The sequence below is a fragment of the Ovis canadensis genome, chromosome 1 (genome assembly GCF_042477335.2).
Source record: "Ovis canadensis isolate MfBH-ARS-UI-01 breed Bighorn chromosome 1, ARS-UI_OviCan_v2, whole genome shotgun sequence".
In the NCBI taxonomy this organism is placed as follows: domain Eukaryota; kingdom Metazoa; phylum Chordata; class Mammalia; order Artiodactyla; family Bovidae; genus Ovis; species Ovis canadensis.
In genome coordinates this window covers 127,539,662-127,552,816 of record NC_091245.1, presented here as the reverse complement: position 1 = coordinate 127,552,816, position 13,155 = coordinate 127,539,662, and the positions used below count along the sequence as shown (strand labels likewise).

General features: G+C 41.2%; 1 protein-coding gene across 1 annotated transcript; it reads right to left on the bottom strand.

Moving 5' to 3' along the window:
- Positions 1-794: 794 nt before the first annotated feature.
- On the bottom strand, positions 795-983 carry KRTAP8-1 (keratin associated protein 8-1). The gene has a single exon (XM_069572300.1). It carries the CDS (start codon positions 981-983, stop codon positions 795-797), a length of 189 nt encoding a protein of 62 aa, XP_069428401.1.
- Between the last annotated feature and the right edge of the window lie 12,172 nt (positions 984-13,155).

The following is a 13,155-nucleotide window of genomic DNA, read 5'->3' as shown; positions in this document are numbered from 1 at the left end:
GATGGGGGATCTATTCCTCCCTTAAAAGACTCTCAGATCCCTAAAATATGTCTATAGGTATTCTAGATTCTCCAGAATCCTTAAATAAGGGACATGGCATTTTATTCTACAATCCTTGGTCCCCGAGAGGGAAAATAGTGGGTTTGATTTGTATTGATACAGGAATAATTGACAGAGTCCCTCAGTGTTGGGTTCCCTTGTGAGGAACAGGAGTAGCGAGATGCGGAGGGACACCAAGCAATGGATGGTGTAACACTGACGCCAGAATTGGAGGAGGATGTCGCAGACTTAAAGGAAGGGTAAGATAGAATTTTTTAAAAAATCATAAGCAGACCCCTGTTGCCTGCTTCTCACACAAGAGCAGGATTATTTCCTTTCTCACTGCTTCTAACAACCACATGAGAAAACTAAATCCACTATCCACCTCACTGCCTGTTTCAAGAAATATGCGCACCAAGAAAGGAAACTCCACTCAAGTAAGAATATAATAGCGGTTGAGACAAGTTTATTGAGAATTTGACAGACACATCCACAACTTGATAATGACAAGAGTCATGAGCATGGTGAAAAATTCAAACGTAAAACGTGTTTGGGTGTCAAGTTTCTCAAAATGTCCCAACAAACATCATGCAGGGAAGGCAGCTGGAGGCAAGTGGTTTTTCATCTTCTTCCCTTGAGACTCTGGTGCCGATGTGAAAAGCAGCTAACTGGGAGGCTGATGAGTCTCTGAGGACCTGGAAGTCCGCCTCGTGGGTTTGGGGGAGAAGATTCCATGCCTCTGGTATTTCAGCAAATCAGTAGAGAGCAAATGGCCAGAATCTTCGGCAACCGAAGGCCCCAGAGCCGTTGTAGCCATAGCCAAAGCCATAGCCCACTGGGGAGTAGGTACTACCGTAGCCACAGCCCACACTGTAGCCCAGCGGGTAGCCATAGCTGCCCCAGTAGCAACCTGGGAAGACGGTGCTGGAGAAGCAGTAGCTCATGGTGTCTGGGTTGGGCGGCTTGGAGAGCAGGGAATGAATTTCCTCAGTATGATGGATTCCCTATGCTCCCTTCTTTATATACCCGGGCTAGGGGACGTGGCGAAAAACACAAGGCGTCATTTTCATTCTTGACACCAATTTGCTAATTAGTTTGTGTTGCTTGCTTAAGATGTCTTTACAGTTGCTTCAGAAAGCTCTCATGTGATAGAATAACAGGGGCTGGAGTCCTTCCTGTAAATTGTGTCCCTTCATTAAAATACGCTTTGCAGAGTCTTCAAAGCCCTGGGTCTTATAAAGTCCTAAGTACAAGCCTCTGGAAGCAGGCTTTACAGTACTACGAAAATTTCTGAGGTTGTTAACTGTTATCCAGTCATCTTGTGCACTGAATTTCCACAGCACACAGTTGGAATTCAATAAATATGTGTTGGAAAAAATTGAATGAAATAACATATACATACTGTGTGTGTGTGTGTATGTGTGTGTGTGTGTGTGTGCGCGTGCTCAGTTGCGTCCTCAGTTGCGTCCAACTCTTTGCGACCTGGTGAACTGTGGCCTGCCAGGCTCCTCTGTCCATAGAATTTTCCAGGCAGGAATACTAGGATGGGTTGTTTTCTATTCCAGTGGATCTTCCCAACCCAGGCATCCAACCTTCGTCTCTTGAATCTCCTGCATTGGAAGGCGAATTCTTTACTACTGTGCTACCTGGAAAGCCAATACATAGTGAAATCACCTCGAGACTGAGATATTCTTTGTGTTTGTCTGATTAAACAATTTATTTTGGCTTTATCCAAGACAAATACCAAAGAGTTCATTGGAAAGACTCTTTTTTCCTCTATTTATAGCTACCGTGTTTACAAAACTGAATAAAATTTCAATTTTAATTATAATACCCACCTGAACTATATTTAACATCACATTTTTAAACCACTACCTGAACTAATAATCTTGTAAGTGTAAAAAAAAATGAAGCTTGTGGATTTATCCTAGAAATTAATTGTCAAATAACATGTTGGTCGAATATACTTTTTAAAATAAATGTTGAAAATAACAACAGGGTAAAAACAGAATAATGAATGGGAACTTTTACCTTAAAATGTGCATGATTTTTTCATTAGATCTAATAAAACCAGATTATGTAACAAATATGATGATCTTGTAAAGAGCCAGATGACAATATTAAATCTAAGTTATATCACTTTAAGGGTGATAATGCACCAGAATTGGGGAAAAAAATCTTCTCTCTAAATGGAAACTTAGTTCTCAAATTTGAATTAAAGGAGGAATAAGACTGATCAAACTTATCTTGGGTAATGGAAGTCTTGAAAAATTATTCTCAGATACCTGCCTTGAGATTCTTCTGAATGGCACTTAATAGAAAATTTACAGAAGATACAGCAAAAGAGGGCACATGACAGAAATAGAAAGGCACAGAGCTATCAGGAATCATTCTTAAAAGGTTCAGAACAGTATGTATTACACACTAGCCTCCAAGATTTTACTTTAGATCTCAGAGGTGACTTTCCTTCCTGTTACCAGCAGCTAAGACCGAAATTTCTGGAGGTATGTAGAGCTCACAGGTAGACTCCAAGGGCAAGGTGAAACATTTGGAAAATGCAAAAGTATAAGAGAGTTCCAACCACTAATTGGTAAATTACAGCAGAGGTATTTTTGAAAATATACAGTGTTATTGCACCATTCTTGTTCATGAACAAAGTTTTATGGCCCCTAGGGTGACTCAGCATTTAAAATTCAAACATTTCATGTGACTTATAGCTAAATAAGGCCAAGGAATTTAAATTAGCTTCATTCAATAAAATATCCCCAAGAGAAGGGAAAGGCTACCCACTCCAGTGTTCTGGCTGGAGAACTCCACGGACTGTATAGTCCATGGGGTCTCAGGGTCGGACATGGCTGAGCGATTTTCACTCTCTCTTTCACAAAATATAAACACATTAAACTACAGATCCTTGTCTAAAAAAATCATAGACTAGATTCTGATGTCCTCACATGTCCCTCCTTCATAAAGAAAAAACTGGTAATATTTGGAAGAAATAAAAATTAAACAGTAGTATGGTACAATGGAAAGAAAAAAGATTGCATTAATGTCAAAGTTCAGTAGTGATGTTCTGTTTAAATGAGTTCCTCTCCCACCTGCCTACCCAGTCTGACAAGATGCTAGCCTGCCCTGCTGGACACAATGCCCATGAAAGTAAAAGATGCTTGCTCCTTGGAAGGAAATCTATGACAAGCCTAGATAGCATATTAAAAAGCAGAGACATCACTTTGCTGACAAGGGTGCACATAGGCAAAGCAATGGTTTTTCTAGTAGATATGTTTGAGTGTCAAAGTTGGACCATAAAGAAGAATTGCCATAAAGTTGGACCATAAAGAAGTGCCAAAGAATTGATGCTTTCAAATTGTGTTGCTGGAGAAGATTCTTGAAAGTTCTTTGGACTGCAAGGAGATCAAATCAGTCAATCCTAAAGGAAAGACTGATGCTGAAGCTGAAGCTCCATCCTCTGTCTGCCTGATTCAAAGAGGGAACACGTGTACGCACATGGCAGATTCATGTTGATGTATGGCAAAACCAATACAATATTGTAAAGTAATTAGCCTCCAATTAAAATAAATAAATTTATATTAAAAAATAAATTTAAAAAAAAGAGGTGGTTCACTGGAAAAGAACCTGATGCTAGGCAAGATTGAAGGCAAAAGGAAAAGGGGAAGGGTCAGGGAATGAGATGGTTATATAGCATCACCAACTCAATGGACATGAATTTGAGCAAACTTCAGGAGATTTTGGAGGACGAAGAAGCCTGGCATGCTGAAGTCAATGGGTTTGAAAAGAGTCAAAAAAATCTTAGTGGCTGAACACCAACATGATTTATCAAGTTATTTAAAAACAAAATCTACAGTTAGTTAAATCTTGCATTAAACCTATGAAAGCTTTATTCTAACATAGGTGTATCTAAGAAGGATCCAGGTTTTAAAGAGCCTGGAAAAATGTATATACAATGTTGAGAACCCTCTTTATGAAAAACAGTACCACATAAAAATATAAAAATAAATATTTGTTCAAATGCTAAATCACATAAAATTAAATACTAATAAAAGACATAAAACTTAAAAAATTCTGGAAAAAAATTTTTATTACGTAACTGCCTGACACAATTCTATAATATTTTTTCCATAGACTAGCTTCTGGCTCCACCATTTCAAGTTTTTTCCTCCACTACTCATTCTACTCTGGATGCCATGGGGCAAATTCACACTGAGATATGACTTCTGCTGCTGCACATTCATGTCACGAATTCTGGGTGAATTGGAAGAGCAGATGGGAGAGAATTCCTAGAAGCCATCACCATACAAGGATGGCTAAAAGCAGCCTAATTAGACACAAAATCTATTCCCCATATCAAACTCCACTGGATGCCAGACTGGATGAACCACAAGCTGGAATCAAGATTGCCAGGAGAAATATCAGTAACCTCAGATACGCAGATGACACCACCCTTAGGGCAGAAAGCAAAGAAGAGCTAAAGACCTTCTCATTAAAAGCAAAAGAAGAGAGTGAAAAAGCTGGCTTAAAACTCAACATTCAAAAAACTAAGATCATGGCATCCAGTCCCATCATTTCAGGAGAAATAGATGGGGAAGCAATGGAAACAGTGGCAGACTTTATTTTTCTGGGCTCCCAGATCACTGCAGATGGTGACTGCAGCCATGAAATTAAAAGAAGCTTGCTTCTTGGACAAAAAGCCATGACAAACCTAGATAGCGTATTAAAAAGCAGAGCCATTACTTTGCCAACAAAGATCCATCTAGTCAAGGCTATGGTTTTTCCAGTAGTCATTATGGATGTGAGAGCTGGACCTTAAAGAAAGCTGAGCACTGAAGAATTGATGCTTTTGAACTGTGACATTGGAGAAGACTCTTGAGAGTCCCTTGGACAGCAAGGAGATCAAACAAATCAACCCTAAAGAAAATCAGTCCTGAATATTCATTGGAAGGACTGATGCTGAAGCTCCAATACTTTGGCCACCTGATGTGAAAGAACCAGTTCATTGGAAAAGACCCTGATGCTGGGTAGGATTGACATCATGAGAAGAAGGGGATGACAGAGGATGAGACGGCTGGATGGCATCAGTGACTCAGTGGACATGCGTTTGAGCAAGGTCCAGGAATTGGTAATGGACAGGTGAGCCTGTTGTGCTGCAGTTCATCAGCCGCAAAGGGTAGGACACAACTAAGTGACTGAACTGAACTGATACCCAACTTCAACTTCTCCCTAGCCAGATCCCAGAAAGGTCTGTGGCTCACTAACACCTCCCAACATGAAGGGAAGTGTGATTGTAGGAACACCAGGTGAAAAGCAGCAGCAGGTTAAAACAACTGGAGCTAAAATGTCTTACTTTTGTGAGTTTATTTAAAAAAGATGGTCTTATGACTTGGGGGTTTGGAAAATAGAAAAATATTATATTCTCATGTACGAAATGACATAATATTGGATTAATCATTGTTAATGACAGGGAAGGCTGGCTTGCTGCAGTCCATGGGGTTGCAAAGAGTCAGACACGACTGAGCGTCTGAATAACAACAACATCATTACTAGATATCTATGGGTTTGGATAAAGTCCATGACCCTTTCTCTTTGAATACCAATGTTAAGTTGTTATTTAATAAGTAATTTGATTTGTTCTTTCATATTTCTTTCATTTCAAATAAGGTCTGACATGAACAAAAATAGGAGAAAACCTTGCTCTTTGATTTTCTGCAAAGGAGCAAGAAATGTATAATGTACAGGTCATAAAGAGTCAATTCCAGTGTGCACAATGAAACAGTTCTTTTCTTATCAGTTTCAAGTATAAACTTTACAGCTTAAAAATACTATAATTCATTACAAATGAGAGAGAAATTACAAGGATGTGTTTTAAGTGAGTTTTAGAATATACATCAGTGGTTACTCTCTAAAATAAAAATTATATTTCATTCATCCTTTCATTTATTCTTACAAATATTTATTGAGCATCTCCTGTGTTCCAAGTGTGTTGTTAAGTGTTGGAAATCTAAAAACATGCATTTAGAATTAGAAATGGAAAATTAAGTAGAAAGTGATAAATAAATGAAAATGCAACGTTATATATTCTACACTGGAAGTCCAAATTTCCCTCTTTGTAGACTTCAGGGCATGAAACAGAGAAGAGACAATGCTACATGATGTAGAGGGTAATGTTCTTGGAAAGCTTCATTATGAAAGGGTAGATGTATGAGCTAGAACTTGAAAATGGTATCAGCTAGAAAGAGGTAGATTTAGAGGATATTCCAGAAAGAAGTGTTTGAAGTAAAATCTCAAAGGTGTTAAATAGTACAGTGTCTTCCAGGAGGCATAGAAAATTCAATGGCTATAAAACTGCTTATAACAGAAGAATTAATGGAGTGTGGAGCTGGCAAGACAGTCAGGGGACATATGAGACTGTGCATTCTATGAAAGCAAAGGGAGCCACTCGTACACTAATCTGTCATGCATTTTAGAGAGATCACTGCTCTGACACGGTAGAGGATGAATTAGAATTGAGAAGCAATTCTGGAGGTATGAAGTGCTCATGCTCAGCTGTTTAGTGACGTCTCACTCTTTTGTGACCCCATGGACTGTAGCCCACCTTTAGCCCACCAGGTTCCTCTGTCCATGGGATTCTCCAGGCAAGAATACTGGAGTGTGTCACCATTTTATTCCTCAGGGTATCTTCCCCACCTAGGGTTCAAACCCACATCTCCTGCATTGGCAGACAGAGTCCTTACCGCTGTGCCACCAAGGAAGACCAGCTCTAAAACTGTATTCATTAGGAATGCTTTTGGCTATTGCCGACTAAGGTCCGTCTAGTCAAGGCTATGGTTTTTCCTGTGGTCATGTATGGATGTGAGAGTTGGACTGTGAAGAAGGCTGAGTGCCGAAGAATTGATGTTTTTGAACTGTGGTGTTGGAGAAGACTCTTGAGAGTCCCTTGGACTGCAAGGAGATCCAACCAGTCCATTCTGAAGGAGATCAACCCTGGCATTTCTTTGGAGGGAATGATGCTAAAGCTGAAACTCCAGTACTTTGACCACCTCATGCAAAGAGTTGACTCATTGGAAAAGACTCTGATGCTGGGAGGGATTGGGGGCAGGAGGAGAAGGGGACGACAGAGGATAAGATGGCTGGATGGCATCACGGACTCGATGGACATGAGTCTGCGTGAACTCCGGGAGTTGGTGATGGACAGGGAGGCCTGGCGTGCTGCGATTCATGGGGTCGCAAAGAGTCGGACACGACTGAGCGACTGAACTGAACTGAACTGAACAACAACCAGTTAAAAGTTACTTAAATAAAAAGCTTTTTTCTTTCTTTTCCTTTCTTTCTTTCTTCTTTTATTTTTTTTTTTTTTTTTTGCAAATAAACAAGAACATAAGCAATTTGCAGATGACTCCAGGGCTTGACAACATCAGAGTTCAGAGCTGTGTGTGATTCTCTGTTTTCTCATGGTTTCAAGATCATTGTGGAAGGTCAATGCTTCATATTCATACACATCACCATCCAGAAACAGAGGAGAAAAAAAAGAGGACTTTCCTCAAAGCTCCTTTTCATTGTGCAATAAGAAGGAATTCATTTCACATTTGTCTTCCCATAGATTTCCCACAGGAAAATTCCAGTTTCCATATTGGAATTAAATAATATCCCAGGGCTGAACTACAAGGGAAGCTTAAAAAGTGCACATCAGGAATTTTCTGCTTGTATTGTGTAAAGCAGGCTCTGCCAACCTAGAAGGAGGGGGAGGAATAGTCATTGAATAGATTATCAGAAGAAATACACAAAAGTCATCTCACTAACTAGGTGGCAGTGTTAGTAAGGGAGTGAATTTAAGAATTGTTAGAGCTTCCCTCGTGGCTCAATGGTAAAGAATTCCCTGCAGTGCAGGAGACACAGGTTCAGTCCCTGGATCGGGAAGATCCCCTGGAGGAGGAAATGGCAACCTGCTCCAATATTCTTCCCTGGAGAATTCCATGGGAAGAGGAGCCTGGTGGGTTATAGTTCATGAGGTCATAAAGAATCAGACAAGACTTAGCGACTAAACTACCACTACCACCAGAGAACATAAAGTCTGAGTGGGATGAAGTTCAGGTTGCTTCTATTCAAAACTCCATGGGGCAACTAAGTGTAAGATAGGCTGGGGTTAGCTGTTGTCTGACAGCCAGTCAGTTTTCATTAACATGTCAAAGGGAAAGGAAAGGCTGAGTCAGGTATATAGTCAAGTAAGCAAGCTTTCTTCTTCAGGGCCAGCCATATAAATAGCCAGGCCATAATGTGGAAGAACAGCAGTCTAATGTCAAAGCTCTGTAAATAAGTTTTAACCCTGCGTACTCCAGAGTTAATCCACAGCATTTACTCTGGATACAATTTTCTGATCTTAAAGGGTGGTCAGGTGCAGGAACTTTCCTTTTCCTGTTTACCTGACAAAGAAATTTCAGCTCGGGAGAAGGCTGTATCCTTAATCCAGACTCAGAATCTTTTTGCTGAGATTGCGTAGCTCTGTAGGATGAAAAACTCAAACCGACAGGACCCATCATATCAAAAGAGCCTGTCAGAGAGGTCAGCACAGAGGAAAGAGGAGCCAAATGATGGAGAGACTTGAGTCCTGATGACAGTGTTTGTACCTTGGATCCAACCATGCCTGAAGCTGGTATATTCTCTGGACTTTTCAGTTATATGAACCAACAAATACCCTTCTTTGCTTAGGTTTTTTTTTAAAAAAAAGAACTGCTAGAGAGATTTATGATAACAAGTGAGTTAACAGCCATCTATCAGGATCATATCCGTACTAGGAATTCAATTGCAGGACATCCATGGAAGACTCTGGGAGAAGAAATAACAAAGGGCTGCTGCTGCTGCTAAGTCCCTACAGTCGTGTCCGACTCTGTGTGACCCTATAGATGGCAGCCCACTAGCCTCCCCCGTCCCTGGGATTCTCCAGGCAAGAACACTGGAGTGGGTTGCCATTCAGTGCTTGTCAATTTTTTCTTCATTGTTGTTGTTAGTGTTCAGTTGCTAAGTCATGTCTGACTCTTTGAGACCCCATGGGCTGCCTCACGCCAGGCTCCTCTCTCCTTCACTATCTCCTGGAGTTTGACAAAATTAATCTTAATTAAGTCAGTGATGCTACCTAACCATCTCATCCTCTGTTGTCCCCTTCTCCTCCTGCCCTCAGTCCTTCCCAACATCAGGGTCTTTTCCAGTGAATCGGCTCTTTGCATCAGGTGATCAAAGTATTGGAGCTTCAGCATCAGTCCTTCCAATGAATATTCAGAGTTGATTTCCCTTAAGATTGACTTGCTTGATCTCCTTGCTGTGCAAGGGATTCTCAAGAGTCTTCTCCTACACCACAGTTCAAAAGCATCAGTTCTTTGGCACTCACCTTTCTTTATAGTCCAACTCTCACATCCATACATGAACACATAAAAACCATAGCTTTGTCTATACAGACTTTTGTCAACAAAATGATATCTCTGCTTTTTAATATGCTGTCTAGTTTTGTCATAGCTTTTCTTCCAAGTAGCAAGTGTGTTTTACTTTCATGGTTGCCGTCACCATCCGCAGTGATTTTGGAGCCCAGGAAAATAAAGGCTGTCACTGATTCCACTTTTTCCCTTTCTATTTGCCATGAAGTGATGGGACTGAATGCCGTGATCTTTGTTTTCTGAATGTTGAGCTTTAAGTCAGCTTTTTCAGTCTCCTCTTTCACCTTCATCAAGAGGCTTTTTAGTTTGTCTTAACTTTCTGCCATAAGGGCGGTGTCAGCTGCATATATGAGGTTGTTGATATTTCTCCCTGCAATCTTGAGTCCAGCTTGTGAGTCATCAAGCCCAGCATTTCACACGATGTACTCTGCATATAAGTTAAATAAGCAGGGTGACAATATACAGCCTAGTCATTCTCCTTTCCCAATTTTGAACCAGTACACTGTTCCATGTAAAGTTCTGACAGTTCTTGACCTGCATACAGGTTTCTCAGGAGACAGGTAAGATGGCCTGATAGTCCCATCTCTTGAAGAATTTTCCACCATTTATTGTGATCCACACAGTTAAAGGCTTTAGTGTAGTCAATGAAGCAGTAGATGTTTTTCAGGAATTCCACCAATTTCTTTATGATTCAACCAATTTTGGCAATTTGATCTCTTTTTCTCATAATAGCACACAAAGTACATTACACATCTCTAGGGTATGGTGGGATAATCTGACAAGACTCACTCAAAGAGATGGCCACCCCATGAGCTCTGACACCCCAGATCCTGCCCAGGTCAGCTGGAGACTAAGGAGCAGCAACACCCTGGCACACCTATAATTCTGTGCTGACGTCCTCTAATTGCAAAGCTCTGTAAGATGTTTGGGGCAATTAGAGATGAGAAAATAGACAGCAGATACTACATCTAATCATTGCTACAAGAGAAAAATAAAATCTTCATGCTTCCAGAATGGTAAGTGGAGGCTCTCAGACTCTTGATTTAAAATCCTCCAGACTCTTGATTTAAAATCCTCCTAATGCCTTTGGGTTACTACTTTCTGGTAATCAGATACTATGAGTCTCAAAATATGGCTTCCTTTCAGGTAATTTACTAGCTAACATACAAAATTTAATTATTGTTGTCTAGGCTGAGTGCTGAAGAATTGATGCTTTTGAACTGTGGTGTTGGAGAAGACAGTTGAGAGTCCCTTGGACTGCAAGGAGATCCAACTAGTCCATTCTGAAGGAGATCAACCCTGGGATTTCTTTGGAAAGAATGATGCTAAAGCTGAAACTCCAGTACTTTGGCCATTTCATGTGAAGAGCTGACTCATTGGAAACGACTCTGATGCTGGGAGGGATTGGGGGCAGGAGGAGAAGGGGACAACAGAGGATGAGATGGCTGAATGGCGTCACTGACTCGATGGACGTGAATCTGAGTGAACTCCGGGAGTTGGTGATGGACAGGGAGGCCTGGCGTGCTGCGATTCATGGGGTCACAAAGAGTCAGACACAACTGAGCGACTGAACTGAACTGAACTGAGGGCCTCACATTCAGTAATTGCATCTTGTTTTTGATATGAAATTAAGGTTTACACCCATGAGATGATGCCATCTGAACCATAAGAATGGACACCCGGGAGTCACCCTTGACACCCTCCCAAACTTGCAAATGCCATCTGTCATGGAGTGCTGTCACTTTACCTTCCAACACTCTCTTGATGCACTAATTTCTATCAATCTCTGCCTCAGTGCTCTACTGTTTTTCTGACTGTTTCCTAATGCTACAGACTACCGCAAACTTGGTGACTAAAAAAGACACAAATGTACTGTCATGCAATTCCAGCAGTGAGAAGTCTGAAATAAGGTGTTGACTTGGCCAGTTCCTTGTAAAGACTCTAGAGAGCAGAATCTGTTTTCTGGCCTTCTTCAGCTTCAAGCATGAGGCGGCCCTCATTCATGGCCGTGGCCACTTCCTTTATCACTCCAGGCTCTTGCTTCTGTCATCCTATCTGCTGCTACTCACTCTGATCCTTCTGCCTTCCCCTCTTAGAAGGGCCCTTGTGACTACACTGAGCCACCTGGAAAATCCAGGATAATCCCACCACATCAAGATCTTTAACTCCATCATCACTTCTGCTGTGCCCCTTTCTCCATGGAAGGTATCATATTCATAGGTTGTAGGGATTCAGAGTGGACAACTTTGGGAGCTCCTTGTTCATCCTGCCATACTACCTAATCCAAGGTACCAATTTACATACCTACACTGCTACCCTGATTCTGGGAAAGACTGAAGGCAGGAAGAGAAGGAGATGAAAGAGGATGAGATGGTTGGATGGCATCACCAACTCAATGGACATGAGTTTGAGTAAACTCCAGGAGTTGGTGATGGACAGGGAGGCCTGGCGTGCTGCAGTCCATGGAGTCATAAAGAGTCAGACACGACTGAGCGACTGAACTGAACTGAACTGACACTGCCACAGTGACTGCAAAACTCACTGAGTCAATAGTTTCCCTCCTTACAAACTGCTTCTCATCACCTAACTGTTTAAAAAATGTAGATCTGGTTATGATGCATGCACACACACACACACACACACACACATACAAGCACACACATGTTAAAAAACATTTCAACATCATCCCATTGAATTTTAGATTTTTTTTATGTTTAAACTGACCTAAAACTCCGTAACTGTCTCTGCTTAGACATCACTGACTATCTTAGATCTTCAAATGTGTAGTGTCTGGTCACTTGTTGGCTGTTCTACATGGAATTGTTCTCTTGTCCTCAACTCCCGTTGACCTTCAGATACTAGTTCAATCACTTCCCTTGGGAGGCCTTTCTGTGGCCCCTGACGAGACAAAGTCCACTTATAGTATCTTAAGGGCCACCATCTCCCTCCTATTTGTGTGATTGACACCTGTTCCACCAATGTGCTTGCTTCTAGGAGAGCAAATATGATGTCTTCCATCAGGCTTGATTCCTCAGTGCCTAGCTCACTACTGGGTGTAATGTAAGTCTTTAATTATTACTTGAGCTAATGAGTGAATGAACAAATATAGTATGTTCTCTACATACCAATCTTCAAGTTGTAAACTTTCAAAGATGCGAGCGTGTGTTCCCATGTCCAGTCACATAACTTAGTTCACACATCTGGTGTACATCATCATGTGCATCTCCTACCAGTGGTGGTGCTTTTGTGTACTCTACAGTGCACAGTAGTACAGTATCTTTATTTCAAGCCCAGGATGTCCAGAAGCAAGTGTAAAAGCAGCAGTGATGTAGTTGGTACTGCTAAGAAATGCCAGCCATTCCACTGTACTACTGTACCTTTCAAGGTACTTTACTATAGGATTAAAAATGCTTTATCTGTTGTGTTTGTTTTTATATATTATTTGTGTGAAAGTATTATAAAAGTATTACAGTACAGTATTATGTAGAACCCTTAAATGGTCTTCCCAGCTGTTTAGCGGTAAAGAACCCACTTGCCAATGCAGGAGACGCAGGTTCAATCCCTGAGCGGGGAGGATCCCTGGGAGGAGGAAATGGAAGCCCACTCCAGTATTCTCACCTGGGAAATTCCATGGGTGGAGGAGCCTGGGGGGCTACAGTCCATGGGGTCACAAAGAACTGGA

Bases quoted from the DNA above. Each gene is read 5' to 3' on its own strand.
- KRTAP8-1 (XM_069572300.1), bottom strand. From the start codon at position 983: ATGAGCTACTGCTTCTCCAGCACCGTCTTCCCAGGTTGCTACTGGGGC.